We start from the raw sequence: 24,085 nt of genomic DNA on the forward strand, positions 1-24,085 counted from the left end.
TTTTCTTCTTTAGAACATCCTAATTTTATGTATATATTTATTATATTTGCAACTTGTTGCTTCTTTTTTAATTTTAATACTGATCAGCCTTTCAGACCCATATGTTACCTCTTCTACTAGGTTCTTCGTCCTTTTATTTATTATGAGACCAATCACCATTTCTCACTACCCTGTCATTTGTCTTCAATATGTTTTATAGCCCAGTCTCAGTTCCCTTTCACCCTCTCCCTTCCATTTTGTCTTACCAAGTCCAAAAATATCTCCTCCATCACTCTTATCAGCTCATCCACTTTCCCATTTAAGGTAAATGTATTCTGTTTTCCAATTCTTAAATTTGTGACTCCGATTTCCAGCTCCTCCTTGCGGATCAATTTGATTTTTTAAAGCAATTTTCCCCAATATCGATTTGCTAGGCCTGACATAGCTGCCATTTGGAGTTTCTTAGTCTGGTTCCCACCCTTAGACCTGCCTTGCTTGGGAGGTCCCACCGGTAGCAAGTTATTCCCGGCATAGTTCTCAGGACATTGGGACTGCTAGCATCACCACCATGTGAAGCTCCTGAACTCCCTAGGTGATGATAACTATTTTAGTTATTTTAAAAAACCCACCGGGTTGGTCTTCCCAAATCAGCTGATTTGGAAGTCGAGAGTTCCAGCGTTCAAGTCCTAGTAAAGATAGTTATTTTATACGGATTTAAATACAAGATTGTGGATACTGGTGTTCTTTGGTGGTTAGGTTTCAATCAACCACACATCTCAGGAATGGTCGAACTGAGACTGTACAAGACTACATTTCATTTACAATCATACATATCATCCTCTGAAGTACTTGAACGGTAATTCCTGGAGGCTAAACAGGAAAAAGAAAGAGAGAGAGAGTAATTTTAAAAGTGAAATTGAACTAATGGATCCTATTTTGAATAATGACCCAAAATTAAAATCAAGCTTCTAATCAAAATTAAAATTTTGATAAGTTAATACACAATTATTACTCCAACCAAATTACACTTACAGAAAAAAAAATTGTTACCTGGAGTTTTATAAGTGGAAATGGTAAACGGACTTACAATAAATATAAAAAAAAGTAAATGTATGAGCAGAGGTCGAGGAGGGGGATTGGGGAGTTGGGGATTGAAAAAAAATTTTTCAATAGGAAAAGTTTAGATCATGCAAAAATCTACAATTTTTTAGAGGCCACTTTTTAACATAATCTCAAAATTTCTGAGAAAATGCAAAAAAATCTTTTTTTCATTTCTGCAAAAATTATTTAATTTTGACAAAACTTGGTGAAAGTATACCTTTCTGTGTCTTAAATAACCGCAAATTTTTTTGACATCAATTTTCACCTGAAATCACAATAATACTATTTTCACCCCTTTTCAACTCCCCAAATCAACCCTCCACCACCTTCGCTCACACATTTATCTTCTTTGTTTATTATAAGCCCCTTTACCATTTCCTCTTATAAAAGTCCTGGTAACAATTTTTTCCCCCCTCTAAATGGGTTTCTTCGATCGGTCTATATAGATAATATTTCAGTAAAAATGAAATTCCAGTATGTAAAAACAAATAAATGATAAGGGTATATGCGAATGTTAATATAAAAAAACACTTGGTTATTGACAGGATAGAAAGTCATAGTAATTTTAATAACACGCTTATTAATGTTTTATTATAAAGTTTAGTCATATTTATAAATTACTGTGTTATATTTTTTTTACATATGAGCAAATGTTTCTTGACAATTTAAATTATTACAAAAATGAAATAGTGTTATTTCAGTATTTTATTCAGTTATTAGTAGTAGATATTGAAATTGAAATAAGAGGTTTTTCTGCATTTAGTGAGTTATATTTTTGTGTGATAATTTTTTTCTGTGTTAAAAACTTTGTATCATAGGTCTAGTTTTCATTTAGTATGGTTAATTATACAGTGAACCTGCCATTTTTGTATCTTATTTCTTCTTGTTTTTGTTTTAAATTTTGAATAAAACAGATTTAAAATTCACTGTATAAAATGAGCTTTTTAGATGTGTGATGTACAGAAAAAAAAATAGATACCATCAGTTCAGCTTTGACAAAGTATAGACCAATTTTTTGTTATCATTGCAAATGTCAGTGGCCTCTTTTTTTCTTCATTCATTTATTTCTTTGTGCCAATTAAAATAACATTTATTTTAATTTTAGAAGTTACATTGTCTGTAACTATATATTTGCAAAAACATTTTGTGCAGAATTACTGCATATCTAAAAAAAAAGTTTTTATTTATTAGTTTAGGTAATATAAGAAATAAAACTAAATTAGATTTATCAATATTCTTTCCTTTTTTGGTTAAATAGTGTTTATTAATTTGACAAGAAATTATGTTACTTAAATAATAAATTTTTTTTTCAGGGAAAAAATTTTCAAAAAATTAGTAAATATATTTATCAACTACACTAATGACAATATGTAAGAGACAGAACTGTTTTTTTTTTTTTTTTTTTATTAACAATAACTCCATTTACAAAGTGTATAATAAAAAAATTAAGAGTTTTCTTTTCTTAGCAGCAATAAATTATATAATCAAATTTGAATGATTTTTAACATAATCTTCATTTGTAAACAGTATACCTACACAACTTCTAATAAATGTCTGGTATTTTGTTTATTTCACCCTAATGTTGTCATTTTATTTTCTCCAATATTATAATTGGTGCATAAATAAAAGAAAAAATACAATTTTGTAAATTTTGAATTTTACTGAAAACAATTTGTGTCCAAGAAAAATTAAAATACCTGTATAAATTTTGGAATTCTTCCATTAAATTTGCTTATAAATGTTTTTAAAAATTATACTGTATTTGTAAACATGTTAGAGCGCCATTGAAAATCAATTTTTCTTACATTACAATACAATGATCAATCACTTTCCAAATATTTAATGATATATAAACAAAAGATTTTTTTTTTTAAATACAGTAGGCAAAGTAGAATTCAAGTTTTCATTATAAAAATGTTATGCCATTAGAAATTGTTTGAATTTCATAATATTTACATTTGAATGGAATTTAGTACAATTATATGTAATGAAAAGAAATAAAGATTTATAATATTAGGACAAGTGTTTTTTGGGAAGTGTGTTTCATTTAGAACTGTTCTGTAGTTATAAAAATTGTGAATAGAAAAAGTTGCTTATTAATTATTACCAAATGATTTTTTTTATAAATAGGCAGAAATAAACAAGAAGAAACAATTACAATTTCTATTGTAACTTGATGATACATCATAACATATCTTAAATGAAAGCTTTATTTGATTGCCAGTTAGTGTTCATAGCTCTTTTGGGATTGCAAAATTTACAACAAATCTTTTTGAAATTTCAAAGATCTATAATATAAAAAAAAAGTCTATCTATGTATTTAAATGATACAATAGATACCAAAAAAAAAAATATTTTACACGAGTAAAAGTTAATATTTTGCAAAATTCAAACCATTGAAATTAAAATAGCAATAAGAGTGATAAGTTTTTGTTTAAAAATAAATATTAATAAAAAATTTAGTGATAAGAAGAGATTGTAAATGGATTGTGAGAACATGATTTCAAATTAACTGAATATTTCAGTTACAAACTGGCCTATGCTACTTGCCACAATTGCAGCCAAAAACAGATTAGTTCTCACAACTGAAGCAAACATTCAGTATTACTTGTTGAAGTGGTATTCAGAATCAATTGACTATTTAATAATAATACAATAAAAAGATCTCTCTGGTATACTAAATTACAGTATTAAAAAGAACAGATGAGTTTATTACAGTTTTATCTAATGTCACGTAGTATTCATAACCATTTTTAATGATATTGTTCTTTTATAAATTTATGATTAATTATTTTAGGAGCAGAAACTGAAGCAGCAGCTGCTGCTGCTTCTGCATCTGTGGGAACAGCAGTTAATACTGAATCAGAAAAAGAAAAACAGCTTGAAGAAGCTGGTCTTGTTGTTCTCTCAGATGAATCAATGTCTCCAGCTCTGAATTATAATCAAAAAGAAGAAACTTCACAGAAAGATGGTGATCAGTCTGATGGTAGCCATGATGATGATTCAAGCGATGATTCAGACTCTAGTACTGACTCTGATCAAGGTATGATTTTAAGTTTGAAACTTATTTACATTTTTTTTTTCAGAAAAATGATCATGAAGATAGGGCAGCAGATATGTTGTAAACAACATTATTATTGTTGTACATAATGTTCTATATTAACTTACATCATTATTCCCCCTTTATTACATTTCATTACTTTAATTATTATACTCTAATTTATTTTTTTAATAAATTTCTCTCCTAATGCTGAATTTATACCTTTCACAATTTTTCCTGACAAGTTTTGGGTAAAGTACAGATTCATCAATGAATCTTAATGTCATTTTTCTTCACTTGGTAGAGTTTTAAAACTTTTTCAAATCTTCTGCAAGAATTTCAAAAGCAAAATGGATAAAGTACAGAATCCTTGCCTTTGTATTTTCTATACTAGATCATGCATATTTTGGTGTTCTACTTTACACGCTTGTTTGTTTTGCCTTTTCAAGTTCTAAAAATCCCATGAATGTAGCTGCATGTTAAATCTACCTTTCCTGAGGGTTTTCTTTTCCAAATTTAACATCTCCTCTTGAAGCATTCTTCTTAAGTTACTTTACATTGCTGCTTTCATCTTCTGTACTTATGCATCTTCATTCTTCACTTGGTTAGAGTATATCTTTTGACATCCAGGGTTTCCTAATATCTGCCATCTTCCTCTTTACAGCTTTTTTTGTCTTAATCATTACCTTTTTTAATTCATTTATTTTCTATATTACGTGCTATTGGCAACTTCTAACAGAACTTTTCTGTTCTTATGATTTGTTCAAACTTTGCCGTAGTATCTTTTAATCTCAACCGTTTACAATATTTTTTCCAGTTTTAATCAAATTCTTAAACTTAACCAAAATCGTATTACAACTAGATTTTGATCTGTATTCATTCTTGTCTGTTTTGTGTCTTTTTTTACTATATATTAATTAATTATACTTTTGAATCTGATAAATCATTTTGTAATCTATCTGATATAGTTCAGAATGTGTGTAGTTCTTTTTTCTTAATTTCTAAAAGTAACATTCCAAGTCTTCATGTTATTATTATTGTCCTTACCTCATTACCTCATTTTACATTCCTGAAACGACATTTGTTTCTTCATGCGTGCTTTCTATTTTATCATCTCATGCTAAATAGACTCCAGATAATCATGTATTGCTGTGTTTTGACTGATTTTTGAATCTAAAGTAAAATTAATGTAATAAAATGTGAGAAAATGAGTAATAATGATGTAAATTAAGATAGAACATCATACTGTGTGTTTAAAAATGAATATTGGGGTTTTAAAATTATGTAATATTAAGTTTTACTTACATGGAAAAATTCTAATTGAAATAAAAGAGCAACTCAAACAGGAATTCCTATAAGTGTTCAAAGTGAGCACCATTCATCTCATGGCACACATCCAACCAGTAGGAGAGGTTCATCCTATACTTTAATCAGCAAGTCTGGAGTAATTAATGCAACAGCTCAATCCTTTGTCTAAAATCAAGTAGGTCAGCTGGTAATGGTGACATGCAATTGATCCTTTATAAACACGTAAAGAAAGAATCACATGGAGTTAACTCGGGCAAACATGGAAGACACAGTGGACAAGCCCTGTCACCTAGTCCCTGGTGACCAATCCAGTGGTTGGGGAGAATTTCATTCAACCGATCATGCACAGCTTTAGGCCAGAGAAGAGACAAACCATCTTATAGCCAAATTAACTTCTGTGACTTGTATTGCGGTTGAGGAAGAAGCCGTAGTTGTAGCATATCAAAATAGTTCATTCCAGATACATTTGCTTCCGTGAAAAAGAATGGCTCATAAACTTGCCGTCAAGATATGGCACAAAAAGCATTCAGTTGTGGGAAATCTTATTTGGAGTGCAATATTTTGTAAGGATTTTCTGATTCCCAAATATGCACATTATGAGTGTTTACTTTTCCATTAACATGAAATATTGATTCATCATTGAATACGACACAGCAAATAGTCTTCATTGTCACAATGTATCATTTCATTTGTGAAGCTACCATACACACCATAATCTGTAGGTTGTAGTGCACTAGTAGCAGCTGTAAACAATATGGATGCACTTATAGGAGTTTCCTTAAAATCCTCCACACAGATACACTGAAATTCGTAGCTAGCCTTACAGATTTCCTAGGACTATGCACAAAAGACTCTCTTACACATTTTAACATTGTCTTCAAACACACTCAGTTATCTTTTACTCTTCCCTTTACAAATACAGCCACTGGTTTCGAATTGTTTTATCATCTGTGAATGTTATTGTCACTCATGGACCACAACGGAACTTCAAATGGAACGCACGTTGAATGGTAATTACAGGTTCACACTTTGCAAACTGCAAAACATAGAACGCTTTCTGTTTGGGAAGGGTTGCGATCTTAGCTACTAGCGCTTTCAAGCTGAAGGTACAGGAAACACTTTATGAGCTTGTTCACAGCTAAAACAGTTTGAATTACTCTTTCATTTCATTATAATTAATCACTGTGCGTGAAACTTAAAATATTACATATCTTTAAAATCCTAATATTCATTTTGAAACACACAGTATGTTATAAAAATCAACAAATTTTGTTATTAGTAAAATTACAAAGAATGGTGTAGGTAAGGAAGATATTAAAAGCAGCCCATACAAGGAAGGACAGATTTTATGTAAATAATACTGAAATTGTCAATATCAGACAGATTTAAGATTTATAAAGAATCTTTTGGATGTATTATTTGAAGTTTTGTGTTGTGTGGCAGTAGTACATGAACAATACCTAAGCCAGATTGGTGGAATGAAGGCTTTTGAAATGAAAATGTTTGGTGAATTAGTGAAAAAGGAGCTTTTGGCAAATATTTACTATAATATTTAAATGTGTAACAAATAAATTAAGTTAACCAATGTTAATTAATTTAATAGTACAAAAAATGCAGTGAAAACTGTTGTAGGAAACAGAAGTTTGAATTCATAAAACAAATAATGTAATACGTAACTAACATGTTAAAATTAAAAGATAGCACTGAGCAGGAGGGAATGAAGAACCTCACCAAACCAATCATGTCCAAAACTGATAATTAATATTAAGAGAAAGCATTATGATCACAGGTAAATGTTATTTTTATTATCAACAGTTTCTATTAATTTTTTTTTATCTTATGAGACCAAAAAAGTGGGTTTTAAAAATTTAGTTTTCTTGTCTTTTTGTTGACTTTATTACTGAGCTGATTTCATTTAAATTTAGTAAATGAGACACAGGATAGCAGATTGATAAAATCCCCTCTCAGTTTTATGGTCTTAGGTAGAATTTCTAGTACTGATTATGAATCAAAATTTTCTTCAATTATGCTTGAAAAAGTTCCTACAGACTTGATTAAACAATTTTTTTTTATAACATTGTTATAGATGTGTAAAACACTTAGATTACATAAAAAAAATTCACTGGGCTCTGACTACGACTACCTCTCGTAAAAATATTTTCCAGTCAATTTTCAACAATAGTTACACAATTAGGTTATTATTAGGCAGTTTCTTGCAGTGAACAAATCATAATATTTACTAATCCATATTTAATGGACCTGATTCTCTCTTTCATCTGCCTGTTTCATAAGAAGAAATTATGGTGGATGATTTTTGACTCCACTGAAGAAAATGCAAAAATAGGGTAAAATCAAACATTTTTTTGATCATTGTATTGAAATCCACAGGTGATTTTTTTAAAATTAGTAATGTTAGCAAAACCAAATCTATTGGTTGAGGTATGTCAACTGGTATCTCAGTTTTATTTATGGTTAGAAGTTTGCTTTGTTACTGTGAATGATTTTTTTACTGTAAAAATAGATTTAATATTGTTTTGTTGTACCTATATATATGTAGATTACATATGTTAAATATTTTAACCATTTTTAGGTGATAGTGATGATGACAGTGACATAGAGCAAGAGGAATCACCTCCTATTCCACCACCTAATCATGATGTCGATGAAGAAATTGAACTTGAAAAAGATACTTTGCCTCCATATTTGCCAGCTATTCAAGGATGTCGCAGTGTTGAAGAATTCCAATGCCTTAATAGGTTTGTTACAGTTTTTTCTTATTTTAGGAAGTGATGATTTTTTTTTACCTTTTAGTTTTTTTTTTTTTTGTCTTCAGTCATTTGACTGGTTTGACGCAGCTCTCCAAGATTCCCTATCTAGTGCTAGTCGTTTCATTTCAGTATACCCTCTACATCCTACATCCCTAACAATTTGTTTTACATATTCCAAATGTGGCCTGCTTACACAATTTTTTCCTTCTACCTGTCCTTCCAATATTAAAGCGACTATCCCAGGATGCCGTAGTATGTGGCCTATAAGTCTGTCTCTTCTTTTAACTATATTTTTTCCAAATGCTTCTTTCTTCATCTATTTGCCGCAATACCTCTTCATTTGTCACTTTATCCACCCATCTGATTTTTAACATTCTCCTATAGCACCACATTTCAAAAGCTTCTAATCTTTTCTTCTCAGATACTCCGATTGTCCAAGTTTCACTTCCATATAAAGCGACACTCCAAACATACACTTTCAAAAATCTTTTCCTGAGATTTAAATTAATTTTTGATGTAAACAAATTATATTTCTTACTGAAGGCTCGTTTCGCTTGTGCTATTCTGCTTCGTCCATCTTTAGTAATTCTACTTCCCAAATAAAAAAATTCTTCTACCTCCATAATCTTTTCTCCTCCTATTTTCACATTCAGTGGTCCATCTTTGTTATTTCTACTACATTTCATTACCTTTGTTTTGTTCTTGTTTATTTTCATGCGATAGTTCTTGCGTAGGATTTCATCCATGCCGTTCATTGTTTCTTCTAAATCCTTTTTACTCTCGGCTAGAATTAATATATCATCAGCAAATCGTAGCATCTTTATCTTTTCACCTTGTACTGTTACTCCGAATCTAAATTGTTCTTTAACATCATTAACTGCTAGTTCCATGTAAAGATTAAAAAGTAACGGAGATAAGGAACATCCTTGTCGGACTCCCTTTCTTATTACAGCTTCTTTCTTATGTTCTTCAATTATTACTGTTGCTGTTTGGTTCCGGTACATGTTAGCAATTGTTCTTCTATCTCTGTATTTGAACCCTAATTTTTTTAAAATGCTGAACATTTTATTCCAGTCGACGTTATCGAATGCCTTTTCTAGGTCTATAAACGCCAAGTATGTCGGTTTGTTTTTCCTTAATCTTCCTTCTACTATTAATCTGAGGCCTAAAATTGCTTCCCTTGTCCCTATACTTTTCCTGAAACCAAATTGGTCTTCTCCTAACACTTCTTCCACTCTCCTCTCAATTCTTCTGTATAGAATTCTAGATAAGATTTTTGATGCATGACTAGTTAAACTAATTGTTCTGTATTCTTCACATTTATCTGCCCCTGCTTTCTTTGGTATCATCACTTTTTTTGAAGTCTGACAGAAATTCCCCTTTTTCATAAATATTACACACCAGTTTGTATAATATATCAATCGCTTTCTCACCTGCACTGCGCAGTAATTCTACAGGTATTCCGTCAATTCCAGGAGCCTTTCTGCTATTTAAATCTTTTAATGCTCTCTTAAATTCAGATCTCAGTATTGTTTCTCCCATTTCATCCTCCTCAAACTTCCTCTCGTTCTTCTATAACACCATTTTCTAATTCATTTCCTCCGTATAACTCTTAATATATTCCACCCATTTATCGACTTTACCTTTCGTATTATATATTTGTGTACCATCTAATTATTCAACACATTATTAGATTTTAATTTATGTACCCCAAAATTTTCCTTAACTTTCCTGTATGCTCCGTCTATTTTACCAATGTTCCTTTCTCTTTCCACTTCTGAACACTTTTCTTTAACCACTCTTCTTTCGCCAGTTTGTACTTCCTGTTTATAGCATTTCTTAATTGCCGATAGTTCCTTTTACTTTCTTCATCACTAGCATTCTTATATTTTCTACGTTCATCCATCAGCTGCAATATATCGTCTGAAACCCAAGGTTTTCTACCAGTTCTCTTTATTCCGCCTAAGTTTGCTTCTGCTGATTTAAGAATTTTCTTTTTAACATTATCCCATTCTTCTTCTACATTTTCTACCTTATCTTTTTTACTCAGACCTCTTGCGATGTCCTCCTCAAAAATATTCTTTACCTCCTCTTCCTCAAGCTTCTCTAAATTCCACCGATTCATCTAACACCTTTTCTTCAGGTTTTTAAACCCCAATCTACATTTCATTATCACCAAATTATGGTCGCTATCATTGTCTGCTCCAGGGTAAATTTTGCAGTAAACGAGTTGATTTCTAAATCTTTGCTTAACCATGATATAATCTATGTGATACCTTGTAGTATCGCCTGGCTTTTTCCAAGTGTATATTCTTCTATTATGATTTTTAAATTGGGTGTTGGCAATTGCTAAATTATACTTCGTGCAAAACTCTATATAAGTCGGTCCCCTCTTTCATTCCTTTTGCCCAGCCCGTATTCACCCACTATATTTCCTTCCTTGCCTTTTCCAATGCTTGCATTCCAATCTCCAACTATTATTAAATTTTCATCTCCTTTTACGTGTTTAATTGCTTCATCAATCTCTTCGTATACACACTCTACCTCATCATCATCATCATGGGCGCTTGTAGGCATATAGACGTTAACAATCGTTGTCGGTTTAGGTTTTGATTTTATCCTTATTACAATGATTCTATCGCTATGCGTTTTGAAATACTCTCCTCTCTTCCCTATCTTCTTGTTCATTATGAAACCTACTCCTGCCTGCCCATTATTTGAAGCTGAGTTAATTATTCTAAAATCACCTGACCAAAGATCGCCTTCCTCTTCCCACCGAACCTCACTAATTCCTACTACATCCACATTTATCCTATCCATTTCCCTTTTTAAATTTTCTAGCCTACCAATCTTTTTTAAACTTCTAACATTCCACGCTCTGACTCGTAGAATGTTATTTTTTAATTTTCTGGTGACCCCTTCCTTAGTAGTCCCCACCCGGAGATCCGAACGGGGGACTAGTTTACCTCCGGAATATTTTACCAAGGAAGGCGCCTCCATCATTGCTATATGAAAATGCAGAGCCACATTTTCTTGGAAAAAAAGCAGCTGTAGTTTTCCATTGCTTTCAGCTGCGCAGTACTCAGAGGACTGAGTGATATTGGTATGGCCGTTTAAGTCATTCTGACTCACGCCCCTAACAACTACTGAAAGAGCTGCTGCCCTCTTTCAGGAATCATTCCTTAGTCTGGCTCTCAACAGATACCTCTCCGATATGGTTGCACCTTCGGTCCAGCTACTCTGTATCCCTGAGCACTCAAGCCTGCTCACCAACGGCAAGGTCTCATGATTTATAGAGGAGGTACCTTTTAGTATATTGTAGAATTTTGATTTGACATTAGTTAACCATAATACCTTTAAAAAACTTGCCATGATAAATGCCTTTAAGTAATAGCTGTTATGATTTAAACGCGTTGTGCAGGTAATATGTCAACTACATCAGTTTGAAAAGTGATATGTATAACCTATTTCATTCCTTCAAGTCCTATTTAAGAGTATTATAGTTATGTATATGTTTCTGAACAGTCTATGTAATCTTCATGAACTGCCATCATCTAAATTATCTATAATCAAAGTTAATCCTACTCTGTAATAATTCAATCTGTAACTGACCTTGTTATTTTTGTCATTGGCACAATTAATCTCATGTTATTTTCTACTGGGTATTATATTTAAATATAAATAGCATCTATGCATTTATTTATTAATATTAACCCTTCGCGGGTGAAAACCCATATATGGGCTACCTGCACTTAGCTCGAGGACAGAAACTCATGTATGGGTCTCTAAATGTGATCGGCTATTTGTCTTCACATAGGTACACATAAATTCCAAGAGATGGCAGGAGATGTTCTTTCAGTGATTTTGAGACAGTAATGCTTGATACAACGTGATTGGGAACCATTTTACTTCAGTTATCAGATGAGTTCAACAACCATGTGTATGTAACAAGACACATGCATTATTTTTTTGTGTTTTTTGCTCATTTTTAAGTAATTTGTTTACAAACTGTTCCTTCCAAAACTTAATTCTCAGCTTTCTTCATTTAAATTTAAACAAACTTTTTGAGACAAAAATTCAGAAGGAAATGAATAAAAATAGTTATATGATTATTATAATAAAACCATATTATACTATTCCCTGCTTAGGTGCACTACTTCTTCATAATTGCTGTTTCTATATTGCCATCAACGCTACTACTATTACTATTATCATTCAGTGTCTTTTACATGAAAAGAACTCAATGTAAAACAACCAAAATCATCACATATAGTTTGCAAATTCTAGTGCATTCAGTGAGACTTGTTTCATCTTCGTGTAAGCTTTTTCTTGTTTAATAATTAAACTGTGTTCCATAACCAGATTGGTGACCGAATTCAGCAAAAACACAATATATATGTTGGTTTTATGCATGAATGCATGTTTTAAATTACTTTAAATAATTTTTGCATGAACTTTTTTTTTGAAAATGTCTTCCGCTTACAGCCATAAAACATTGCCGCCCGCGAAGGGTTAAATCTTGCATTGTTTCAATATTACGTATTACCTTTTATTTAGTTCATTAAAGCAAATATGTACAAATATTTTCTATTTCATATGTTCTGTTTTTGTGTGTATCTAAACTTTCTAAAAAAAATAAAATTTTAATATTATTAATGATGATAATTGTGAACATTCAAGAAGTCAGTTTAAAAAGATCACCGACATTATGACCTTGAACGTACAATTCAAGGTATACATCTAGAAAAAATACTTTAACTTATTTTCATATTCTGCATTTCCATATTAGATAGTTATAATGTGCAGGTATGCTGGAGAGCAACATTTGAATACGATTACATGAATGCTGAAATGTTAATAATTTTAGTACTTCAAAAATGAAATCATGTTGTGTAATTATTTTTTTAATTTTACATAAGTTTAAATTTGGTTTAATTTAAACTAATTTTTGTAGATTTATTTAAAGGCAGTAAATTAAATAGTATTAATTAATTTGTGTGTGCACATGTGTATGTGTGTGTGTGTGTGTGTGTGAGGGTTGTACGAAAACTTATATCCATATACATTTTTACTCAGTTGTGGCCAGGATATGTGTATTCTAGTCAGCTGGTCTCAGTCACATGTCTGCTTAATCTGTGCAAATTTTCATTGTAATCATTTGTTAATAAAAATTATTCTTTATCGATGAAATAGTTACTATCCATCTGAAGTACAGAAAAACTTGTGTGAGGTTGGTTCCTTGCTGACTTAGTAATAAACTTAAAAATATCATATGGATGCTGCATTATCATTTTTTGATCATTGTATGAAAATGGGATGAATTCCTTTGGATAATGAAAGTAGTTTCACGCACTATGATATCTTATGACAGTTAATAAAACTTGGTTTAATACACTAAGCCAGAAAATAAACATCAATCTATAGAATGAGATCTTGTTCATCAATAAAACCAAAAAAAAACATTAGCACGCCAGTCTCTATTCAAAAGATTATGGTACCTAAAAGATGGTACACTAAGGTATAAATTCCCGATCTTTAATAAATGGGAAAAAATTCTTATTATTTAGTTCATTACTCCTCTGATATTGTAGGATAATATTCATCCTAAGTCGGAGTTGATCATCTATTTGATTTTTATTGGCAATCATTTAATCATTCTTTGGTTTGATATAATTCTTCTGATCTTAATTTGTGTAAATCTTCTCTAGTTTTGAAATTTTCTCTCTCTATATTCATCATTCTCTCGTAATTTTTTTACTCTTTCCTTGGTCTTAACGTTTTCTTCCTCTATATATTTATCATCTTCTCTTAATTTTTATATTATTCCCTTGTTCTTAATATTTTCTTCCTTTTCATATTAATCTTGTTTTTTTTAAGATATATTTTTTCATGTTATCTTTCACACTAAGTTCTGTTGCTTTTTGTGTGAGTGGAACAGCAGGGATAGGAGGTACTGACAAAGAGAGAGGTACTGATTATAGGAGGGAAGAATGTTGTTAGTCAGGGATTAGTAAAACCAGAAAAAGTTTATCTTCCTCCACTACACATTAAGGTAGGTTTATTCAAAAATTTTGATAAACCAATGTATCGTAATGGTACAGGGTTTCAGTTTCTAAAAAACAAATTCCCTAATATAAGCAATGCTAAAATAAAGAAAGGTGTATATTTATTAGACCACAAATAAAAAAACTAAAGAGTGATCCAGCGTTTGAAGAATGTTTCAATGACTTGGAGGTTGCTGCATAGAAATCATTTCAAAGTGTGATAAACAACTATTTTGGAAACCATAGGGCCAGTAACTACATAGTACTTGTGAGTAAACTCCTTCAAAGCTACAAAGAACTTGGGTGTAACATGTCATTCAAAATCCATTTCTTTAATTCACGTTTTGATTTTTTCCCTAATAATTTTGGTGCTATCAGCGATGAACATAGAGAATGCTTTCACCAGGAGGTATCTACAATGGAAACAGAATAACAAGGAAATGGAACCCAAAAATGTTAGCTGATTACTGTTGGAATCTAAAGAGACATCTACCTACAGCAAATTACAGCAGAAAATCCTAAAGAAATAGATTTTAGGTGAGTACAAAACTCATGTAATGTATTGTCATATTACGTTCATCATACATTTCTTTGTTTCAAAAGAAATTTCAATTACAAAAAAACTGAGCACAATAGAAAAGATCTATTAACACATTTGAAAGGAGCATAAAACATACTACAAGAATCAGTCATTCGCTCTCATTTAACAAATAAAAAATAAAATATTGTTGACCGGTGTCATTAACTTTTATTTATGACTCATCGGAAATCTGAAACTCTTGTTAATCACAATTCACGAAGATACGAATAATGCTGTTCTAGTAATACGAGTAATAAAGGAACTTTTACTCTATCCTAATATTTCATGTAAGATTGTTGATTTAATAATTGTATAAATATTTGATGTTAATGAAAACTAATATTTCAGGAATTGTATAACTGTCCACTTTATTAAAGAATTGGAGGATTGTATCTCATTTACAAATGAAATAAGTTTAAATGAAGTGTAGCAAAAAATGTGTATATGTAATTAAATAGGCGTACTAGGAAATAAAATTTTTTTATTGAAAAAAAGATTTTTAAAGATTTTTTTATTGTATGTAAGATTGATTACTTTTGAGTCAGAAATATATGCATTAAAATTGCTGTTCCAGAATTGAAGAAGGAACGTACGGTGTTGTGTATCGTGCTCGTGATAAAAGAACAGATGAAATCGTTGCTCTCAAAAGACTAAAAATGGAAAAAGAGAAAGAGGGTTTCCCAATTACTTCATTAAGAGAGATTAATACATTATTAAAAGTAGGTGTTATTGCTTTTATTTTATTTATTTTATTGATTGTTGATAGGAATTTTATGAATATTTTCATTTACTTTAGTCATGATGAGTTTTTACAAACGCTAAATCAAATTCTAAACACAACAAACAATTTTTTTAAATACATATATATTTATATATATGTTGTTTTTTTTTAATTTTATTGTCAAATGAAAATCCCTAATAACAGTTTTGATGAAAATTTCTATATCTCTTCTATTAATGGATGAGATACAGTAGTTATAATAAAATAAAATTAATAAACTTTTCGGTCGATTATTTACTTTTAAAAAGTGTCAGGATACTATATGTATTTGAAGATGTATTAAGTAGTACATCATCATAATCACATAAAATAAATTATCCTCAAGACAGTTGTTGTTAGGTCTGACTGCAGATCATGCACATCCACTGTTTTAACTTAAAGCTTTTTCTAACCTTATTCTCTTTGTCTAATTTTTCTTTTACAATTTAATTAAAGATTTGTTTTGAACTTTTCCCCTTGGTATTTTCTGTCAATTTTTAAACCGTGCTCCTCTTGTAGTCTCTATCTTCAAGCGTCTTTTCTTATTGTAGCTTTTCTTATCCATTTCTTCAGATCTTTTATGTAATGTTCATTAAAGGCACTTATGCTTTATATTTGTCTTCTTCTATTATCACCTGTGACTAACTATATTTCATAAGAACATAATAATTTGTGAATATTATCTGTTGCATTTGATTGATTTCCTTATTCCATATTAAACTTTTCAACTTTTTGATAAATCCTCCTGCTATCTACTAATTTGTTTTGCATTCTTCCATCCTCAATTATTTTGCACTTTAAATACTCGTAACGTGCTATTATAAAAGTAGCATCATCCAAAGTGATCATCCTTATTATCACCATTTTGTTTTCCCTACGTTTACTTTTATCCCTGCTTGTTCCCGTCCAAGAAGATGATTTTGGGCTACATCCTTTTCTTCCAAAATGTTATCAGCTAATAAAAATCGAAGAAGCTACTTTAGGGTTTATGTTTGTCACTTCATTGTTTACCATCCACTGTATATTTCATACATGACATTGATAGCAAGATTCTTAACCATTACATTAGACCAGTTTACATCATAAAATGATCAGTCTCTCCTGCTCTGGTCTTAACTGTTGCTTTCACAATTGGTATACTTTCCTTTTATCATTTCTTTAATTTTTATTATCACTTCTCTCTTTCATTCTCAATGGTGTTCATACCTTCCTTTAGGGATAATTTTGTATGAATTTCCTTTATATCTGTAAAGGTTGTAATCAAGTGTTATCCATATTCCAAATTCTTATGTCATCTGGTGCATGGCAGAGGTAAAATAAATTACAGACTTTTCTCTCCACCATATTTTTCTGTTTGCAACTAGTAATCAACTTTTTTATTCTTTTTCTGTTTTCTGTTAACTATAAAGAGTGACTGTTTTATAGTTCTTACAGTTTTTCTTGTAATCTTAGTAAATGGGGATAATAAGTTTTAATCACCTGTTTGTTAATACTACTTAGTGAATACAATCAACCTGCCCAGTTTCCTTTATTGTTTCATCACTTAACTCAGTCTTTCATAATGCTTACAATTCTAGTTCTCTTTACCTGCTTCTACCATTTTTCCCATTGAGATATCTTTAACCCTTCCAATTTATACTCTACATGTTGATTTAACCCTCACCGTTGCTAATCTTATGCGCCACATTCCTTTCCAGTTGCTGCAAAATTTCTGAAAACAATGTATCCATCATTGTATCCTTTCTGACGGGTGATTTCTCTCGTTTTATCTTTTGTAGTTGTATGACTAGTGTTGGTTGGTTTTTTTTTAATCTCACTACTCTGTGTATTTCTTTTTTTTCTTCCGCTTTCGGTCATTCTCAAGATTTGTGTTTGGCTTCTTCAGACACTTGATAAATAACTTTTTATTGCTTACTCTTTCATAGTGATTCACTTGAGAGGTTATTAAATTTTTTTTACACATCCAGTTGCTTTTGCATATTGTCATCCCTCTCTTACTTTGCCTTTTGATATATGTTTTTTTAACTTGTTCCCGAATTTTCCTGTAGCTACATATCTTTTATTTAACACTTTTGATTTCTTTTCTCTTTCTTTCCTTGTTCTACTCACTCTTCCTCTCCTAAACTATGTAGTAATTCTATTGGCCTCATTAAAAACGTTTCAGGTACAGCTGTAACATCTACCGCCTCTAAATTTTTTTCAACAAGTTTCGTTATTCAGGGATCATTTCTGAATACTACCCTTTTTTCAGGAAGTGACTTAAATCTGCTGCTGATTTGGTTTCATTCCTTGTCATATTTTACTGATACTTCAATCCAGTCCAAAACCACCGATCTTGAGATGCTTATTATTATTATTGAGTGTTTTAGAAACGGCGAAGAAAAATATTTATATCAAAAGATATAAACTTTAACTGCTAAATACCACCCTGGTTTTAAGTAATTTTTTGCAATCTTCTCCTTTAGAAACCTTTTAAATCAATATCTTAACGTTTAAATCTTGCTCTTTTTATGACGATTGTCTGTAAACAAAACTTCCATATCACAGCCAAGTATTTGTATTATACTTATTTATATATACAAGTATTTGTACATATGTTTGTGTGTATTCATTAGATGTAAACAATCTTTTTATTTGATGTTTTTGTTTTGTTTGTTTTAGGCTCAGCATCCAAATATAGTAACGGTTAGAGAGATTGTTGTCGGTAGTAATATGGATAAAATTTTTATTGTTATGGATTATGTTGAACACGATTTAAAATCTTTAATGGAAACAATGAAACAGAAGAAACAAGTTTTCATTCCAGGTAAAACTTAAATACTTTTAATTTTTAAAACATTATTTACATTTAACACGTTTATGGACGGGACAGAGTACACAGTCCTGCTGTAACAGTTTTTTTTTTGTAGATATATTCTATTGCATAAACTTAAAAATTTTCTTATGGGAATACGATATTGAAATCCATTTGTGTAAAACCATGTAAAGATATTCTGTTTCAGTTAAGAAATAATGTTTAGTATAGAATAAAATTTGAATATAGTTTTATTTATTGACTATAGTGAATCAAAATCATTATCAGCTATATGGAAATAAAATAACTTTCTACAATTTGAATAATAGTTACACCATTCTTAGCTCTCTTTTTATAACTGTAAAGTATTATGAAGTTTGTTGGTAATAAAGGTAATAAAAATAATGGAAGTACATGCTTTAGTTTAAAACTGCTTCAAAAATTGACGGAAAGTTGTTTACTTTTTTGTTAAGTTGCCCTGCCAATTTCTTTTTGATCAGTTTAACAGTTTAATACAAATATTTAAACTTAATTAATTTAACAGGAATTTTTGAGTACTAAATTAAATTCAATAATGATTGAAGTTCTATAATAAAAGATTTTAAATGATTTTTCAGAAGTCATCAGATATTGAATATAATTTTTTTTTTTAATTCATGCCCCACAGGCAGCAATGTTACCTGTTTTTATAGTGAATTACTAGGTCAGTTTTTTAATTTTATTTTAATTAGCATCAGCTTCTAATAAATGCCAATATTAGGTATGTTTTGTTTGAATTAGCCAGCTAATTGTTTTTCCTGGTGCTGAATATTTGGAACATCTCAAGGACTGGGATCTAGGAAATAGAAGGTGTGAAATAAAGTTAACATGCCGACTGCTGAAGCCACTTTTAATGAACATGTTTTCATCAGTCGGCTAAATTAAATAATGTTGAATTTGTTTTTTAATTAGAAGCATAGAACAGAATGAACGGTAGCCTGATGGCATGCAATTTTTACTGATGAACTGAAATATAAATATTTAAATTATTGTGGTCAAAAGGACATAAAGGATCTTATTATTTAGGAAACAGCTGATTGTTTTTACAAGATGATGAAGCTCCTGTTACATGACCAGTAAAGAAGTTGATTAATTGATCAGATGATGTATCATAAGAAGAAAAGGAAGATTTTCATAACTTTATTGTAATTTTTAAAGAAATACCTCAACAAACTATACCTGTGATGTGATTAACATATTCATTTGAAAGGAATTTATTTTGATCTTTATGATGTCATCAGTCATGACAGGTCTTTGTTTTTGTATCATTTCAAATTTAATTTAATTATTAGAGTATTTTTACAAAAAGACATTTCAATATTTCATGTGCATTCTTTATGGTTTAGGTTTGATTTTTTTTTTTTTATCTGATAAATCGTATTAAATATGAAAGGGAGAAATATGAATTGGAGAATAAGATATTTTTAAGTTACAATTTTATGTTAAGTGTAATGGTTATTTAATGCATAATCTAGTTATTATTAAAAAGAAATATATATATACATACTTGTCTTATTTTAATACGTAGTTATTAATTGTCATTAACAACTACCAACAAAAAACTTGTTGCAGTTTCATTTAAAATTGTTATGGGTCTAAATATCTTTTCAACTTTGCTTCAGTTTTGCCCAGTTTGCTTTGAATACTTTGCAAAATTTTTGTTTAGTCTGCTAAAAGTCAAATATGGAATACAAGAATGAAAAGAACAGTTGTTTTAATCATTATAGTGACAAGTTAATTTAATCATATAAATGACTAGTTTAATCATATGATTAATTAATTAATCATATTAGTGTAGTGTTGTACAAAAATAACCACTGGCGGAAACTTGAATATTAATGAAAAAAGTAATTGAATGAAGCATTGTAATTAATGGTTTGACTGTGATGCATGCCACTGTTAAGGTTAATGAAATTGTATAATTAAACTTTTTTGAACACACACATGCATACACACACACACACACACACACACACACACACACACACACACACACACACATATATATATATTCAAAAAATATATATATTTATTTTTTGAAAATATTATTTAACATAAAAAGATATTTTGACAGATTTATATATAATTTAATTTATATTAAATTAAATATATAATATACAGTGGAAATTTTATGGCTTATTTGTTGACCAGTTAAAATTAAGTAAAACAAATTTGGAATGAGATATTGTCATTAGGATTTTTTGTCTCAATAAAAACTGGAAAATAATTATTAGATTGTAATTATAATTGCAAATGCATTCATTAATTCATAACTTAATTGAGTTGATAACTTGTTGCAAGAAGTAAAATATCAAAATAATGATGAAAGTAAAGTGTGCAGCCGAAGTGAGCTTCATGACTTTTATATATTCTTGAAATAACACATATTGTATATAATAAGGATGCGTGCAGCTTGTTTCCAGTTATCACATTGCAGCAAGGGTTTATTGTATTTAAATATCTGTATAATGATGATAAAGTCCGAGATTAATTTTTTTTTTCTTTTCAGTTGAAGTAAAATGCTTAATGCAGCAGCTACTTTGTGCTGTTGCTCATTTACATGATAACTGGATTTTACACAGAGATTTAAAAGCATCAAATTTGCTTCTTAGTCATAAAGGCATTTTAAAGGTTGGTGATTTTGGTCTTGCTAGAGAGTACGGTTCTCCACTAAAACCTTATACTCCTGTGGTAGTTACATTATGGTATCGGGCTCCTGAACTGCTGCTTTCAGCCAAGGTACAGATATATTAATATTAATATTTTATAAAAATTGTAGTCATTAAAGAAAATGTATATATAAAACATTATTTTGCAATAAATAAAAAACACAGATGGTACTTTTTCATCTACAGCTTAGTCTGCCTTTGGCTACGGTTGTTTGTAGTTTTATTTTTGAAGAAGTTTTTTGCTGAACTATTTAAAATATGTGTATGTATATTTTTTAAAAATGATGGTGCAAGTAATACTCCTGTTAAAGCCCATCAGGACAGGAGGGGGGGAGGTGTGATGACTGGAGTCGTCGTAAGGTGGGTGTCTTCCCCTATGGAAGTTGGGATGCAAGTAACAATGCCTACAGTGAAGGCAAACGCTGAGTTTATAAAACACTGATGTAAATGTCTACCGAGGCATTTACATCACTGGCATCCCAACAAGACCTGACTTATTACTATGAGATGTAAAAAGTTAGAGGGCGAAAGACGAGTCCCGTTAAAGCCCATCAGGGCTAGGAATGAGGGAGGGTGCAACCAGAAGCATCAAAAGGCTGTTGTCTTCCCCTACAGGGTTGGGATGCATGTAACACCAAAAGCACTATCTGACTGATTGTGATCGTTTATTGCGTTCTTGATCTATCTGACTAATATTTAGTGAATTGTACCAGCAGAAACAGTGAATTCAATGTGTGTATGCAATCAAAGTGCATATTTACAGCGAATTTATCAATTTTCTGTAAAAAACTGATTATTATTAAACTTATGTAAAAACTGATCATTATTAAACAGATATTCAAAATCATTAGATATGTACAAAATATATAAGTATATACATACATACATACATATAAGTACAAATGAAAAATTATTTTTATTATAAAAGAGTTGGTTAATCTTAGATACATTAAAAAAAGGATATGATGCTGATGATGATATTTTCTTGTAGTTATGAAAAAATATTACTAAGAAAATGTTGTAGATTGAGACGTAGACCTAAGTAAGTATTTCTTACAAAATCCGTAAACTTGTCTCTTTGAGCATGAACGTTATCACACTTGCAGAACTTTTTCAACTGAATTGTATTGGTATTTCAATTAGTAAAAATTAAATATTTAAAGGGTGTTGTCTGTAAAAGAACTAAAACATTTTATTACTTATTATGGATTTTAATTTGAAAAAAATTCAAATTTTTTTTTAAACCAAATGGTATATTTTAAAATTAATTATAGATAATAATAATAAATTATTACTAAAATTTAAAATAAGTTAGAACAATACTAAAACTGGCTTAGAAACCAACACACATGCCATAACAAGTTTGTAATTAGTAGCTATAATAAACTTATTGAGCAATATATAAACTAAGTTGTATGACAGACAATCAATCAAACATTTTTTTTTGTTCTTTGTGAGGCTTTGAAGGAAGAATGATTTTAATAACTATTTATTAAATTAATAGAATTTTTATTCTTTTGATTTCAGTTATCGTTTAATGTAAGTAGCCTATAAACATTCTTTTTTAATTGTGTGATTATATGATTTAAAGTTGTAATAAAATGAAAATAATGTAGCATTGTTGTATGGTAGTATAATTAAAAAGAGTTAAAAAGAAAAAAAACAGTAACTATTTTCCAAATTAATTTTGAATGTATCATTCCACATGATTGATATCCAGTTACACTGGGCTACATAAAATTTGGAAGTGAAAAGTGAGTAGGTGTTCTATATAGTATTTTATATGCTGAATCTGAATATGTATTCCAAAACAATGCATAACATAATGTTCTGAAGTTACAACTCCCTAAATTTATTTGTTTCATCATTCGTGGAATGAACAATACACATAAGTTATTTTGTCTGTATGTTTGCTTATTCACATCTGATTTATATTGTGATGCATGTTGTAGATCTGTATTTGATACATAACATAACAGTCAAATGATGTCATTTCATGTCAGCCAGACATGTTCAGATATGTCCGTGAGTCAAGTAATGAGTAATTCAATGTGATGAAATTTTTTTCAATACGAGTTCAGCTCTTGATATGACTTTGTGTGTTCTTTATTGTGGTAGTGGTTTTATAAAACATATTATAAAGATTGTTTTATTAGTGATGACGTAAATTAAGTGAAAGATTTTTATGACAGAACAACTTTTGGTACTAGTTTATTGAACATCAAGATTTGTTAAATTGTGTGTGTTTCATTCTGTGTTTTATTGCACTCCAGTGAAACAGTTTTATGAAGTATTTTACGTAATTAAATACTTATAAATTAAAAATTCATAATTAAATAAATATTTCTGTAATGTTTCAGTTTACTTTCTGTCATTAAAACATTCTACAATGTTTTTTGTCATTAAAAAATTCTACAAATATTTTTTGTTACTTTTGCAGAGAATTCACCACAAAAAGTCAACGAAAACCAGTATCGAATCTGCTGAAAACTGCTTACAAATATTATTTTGACTGTCCCTTGGGAGATCAAGATAAATCCTGTGTTCCACTTGTAACACACATCAAGTGCTGTGTTAAACTAACCCAGTGGTTAAAAGGAAAAAAGAGCATTTGCCTTTGGGCATACCTATGATTTGGCGAGAGCCTGCTAACCACTATGATGACTGCTATTTTTGCTTAACAAATGTTACTGGTTTCAATTCAAACAATAAAAACAATATTGTATACCCAAATGTTTGTTCAGCTATTAGACCAGACCAGTACTTCGTGGTATTGATTTACTGATTCCAATCACTTCAACTTCTTGCAAAGAAATCTCTGATTCTCCAGAAGGCTCAACCAATGAATCCTCAATTTCAACAGATATTTGGAAACATTCCAGAAGAATTAAATACTGAACCTCACCTCATCACACATACAGAATTGAGCAACGTAATTCGTGACTTGTCCAGTATGAAAATTAATTTGTGAAATATATTTGACAGCAAAGTGAATCCTAAAGA

At 30.1% G+C, this 24,085-nt stretch overlaps 1 protein-coding gene across 2 annotated transcripts in view; it reads left to right on the top strand.

Moving 5' to 3' along the window:
* Positions 1–24,085, top strand: part of LOC142319017 (cyclin-dependent kinase 11B-like) — a 56,216-nt gene that overhangs the window by 15,346 nt on the left and 16,785 nt on the right. For both annotated transcript variants that reach the window (XM_075355821.1, XM_075355822.1), the window contains exons 6-10: positions 3,878–4,123; positions 8,019–8,184; positions 15,395–15,539; positions 18,242–18,386; positions 20,923–21,152. In XM_075355821.1, the coding sequence (XP_075211936.1) occupies positions 3,878–4,123; positions 8,019–8,184; positions 15,395–15,539; positions 18,242–18,386; positions 20,923–21,152 (932 nt within the window). The remainder of the gene's footprint in view (positions 1–3,877; positions 4,124–8,018; positions 8,185–15,394; positions 15,540–18,241; positions 18,387–20,922; positions 21,153–24,085) is intronic.

The sequence above is a fragment of the Lycorma delicatula genome, chromosome 2, assembly GCF_047948215.1.
Source record: "Lycorma delicatula isolate Av1 chromosome 2, ASM4794821v1, whole genome shotgun sequence".
NCBI classification, from domain to species: domain Eukaryota; kingdom Metazoa; phylum Arthropoda; class Insecta; order Hemiptera; family Fulgoridae; genus Lycorma; species Lycorma delicatula.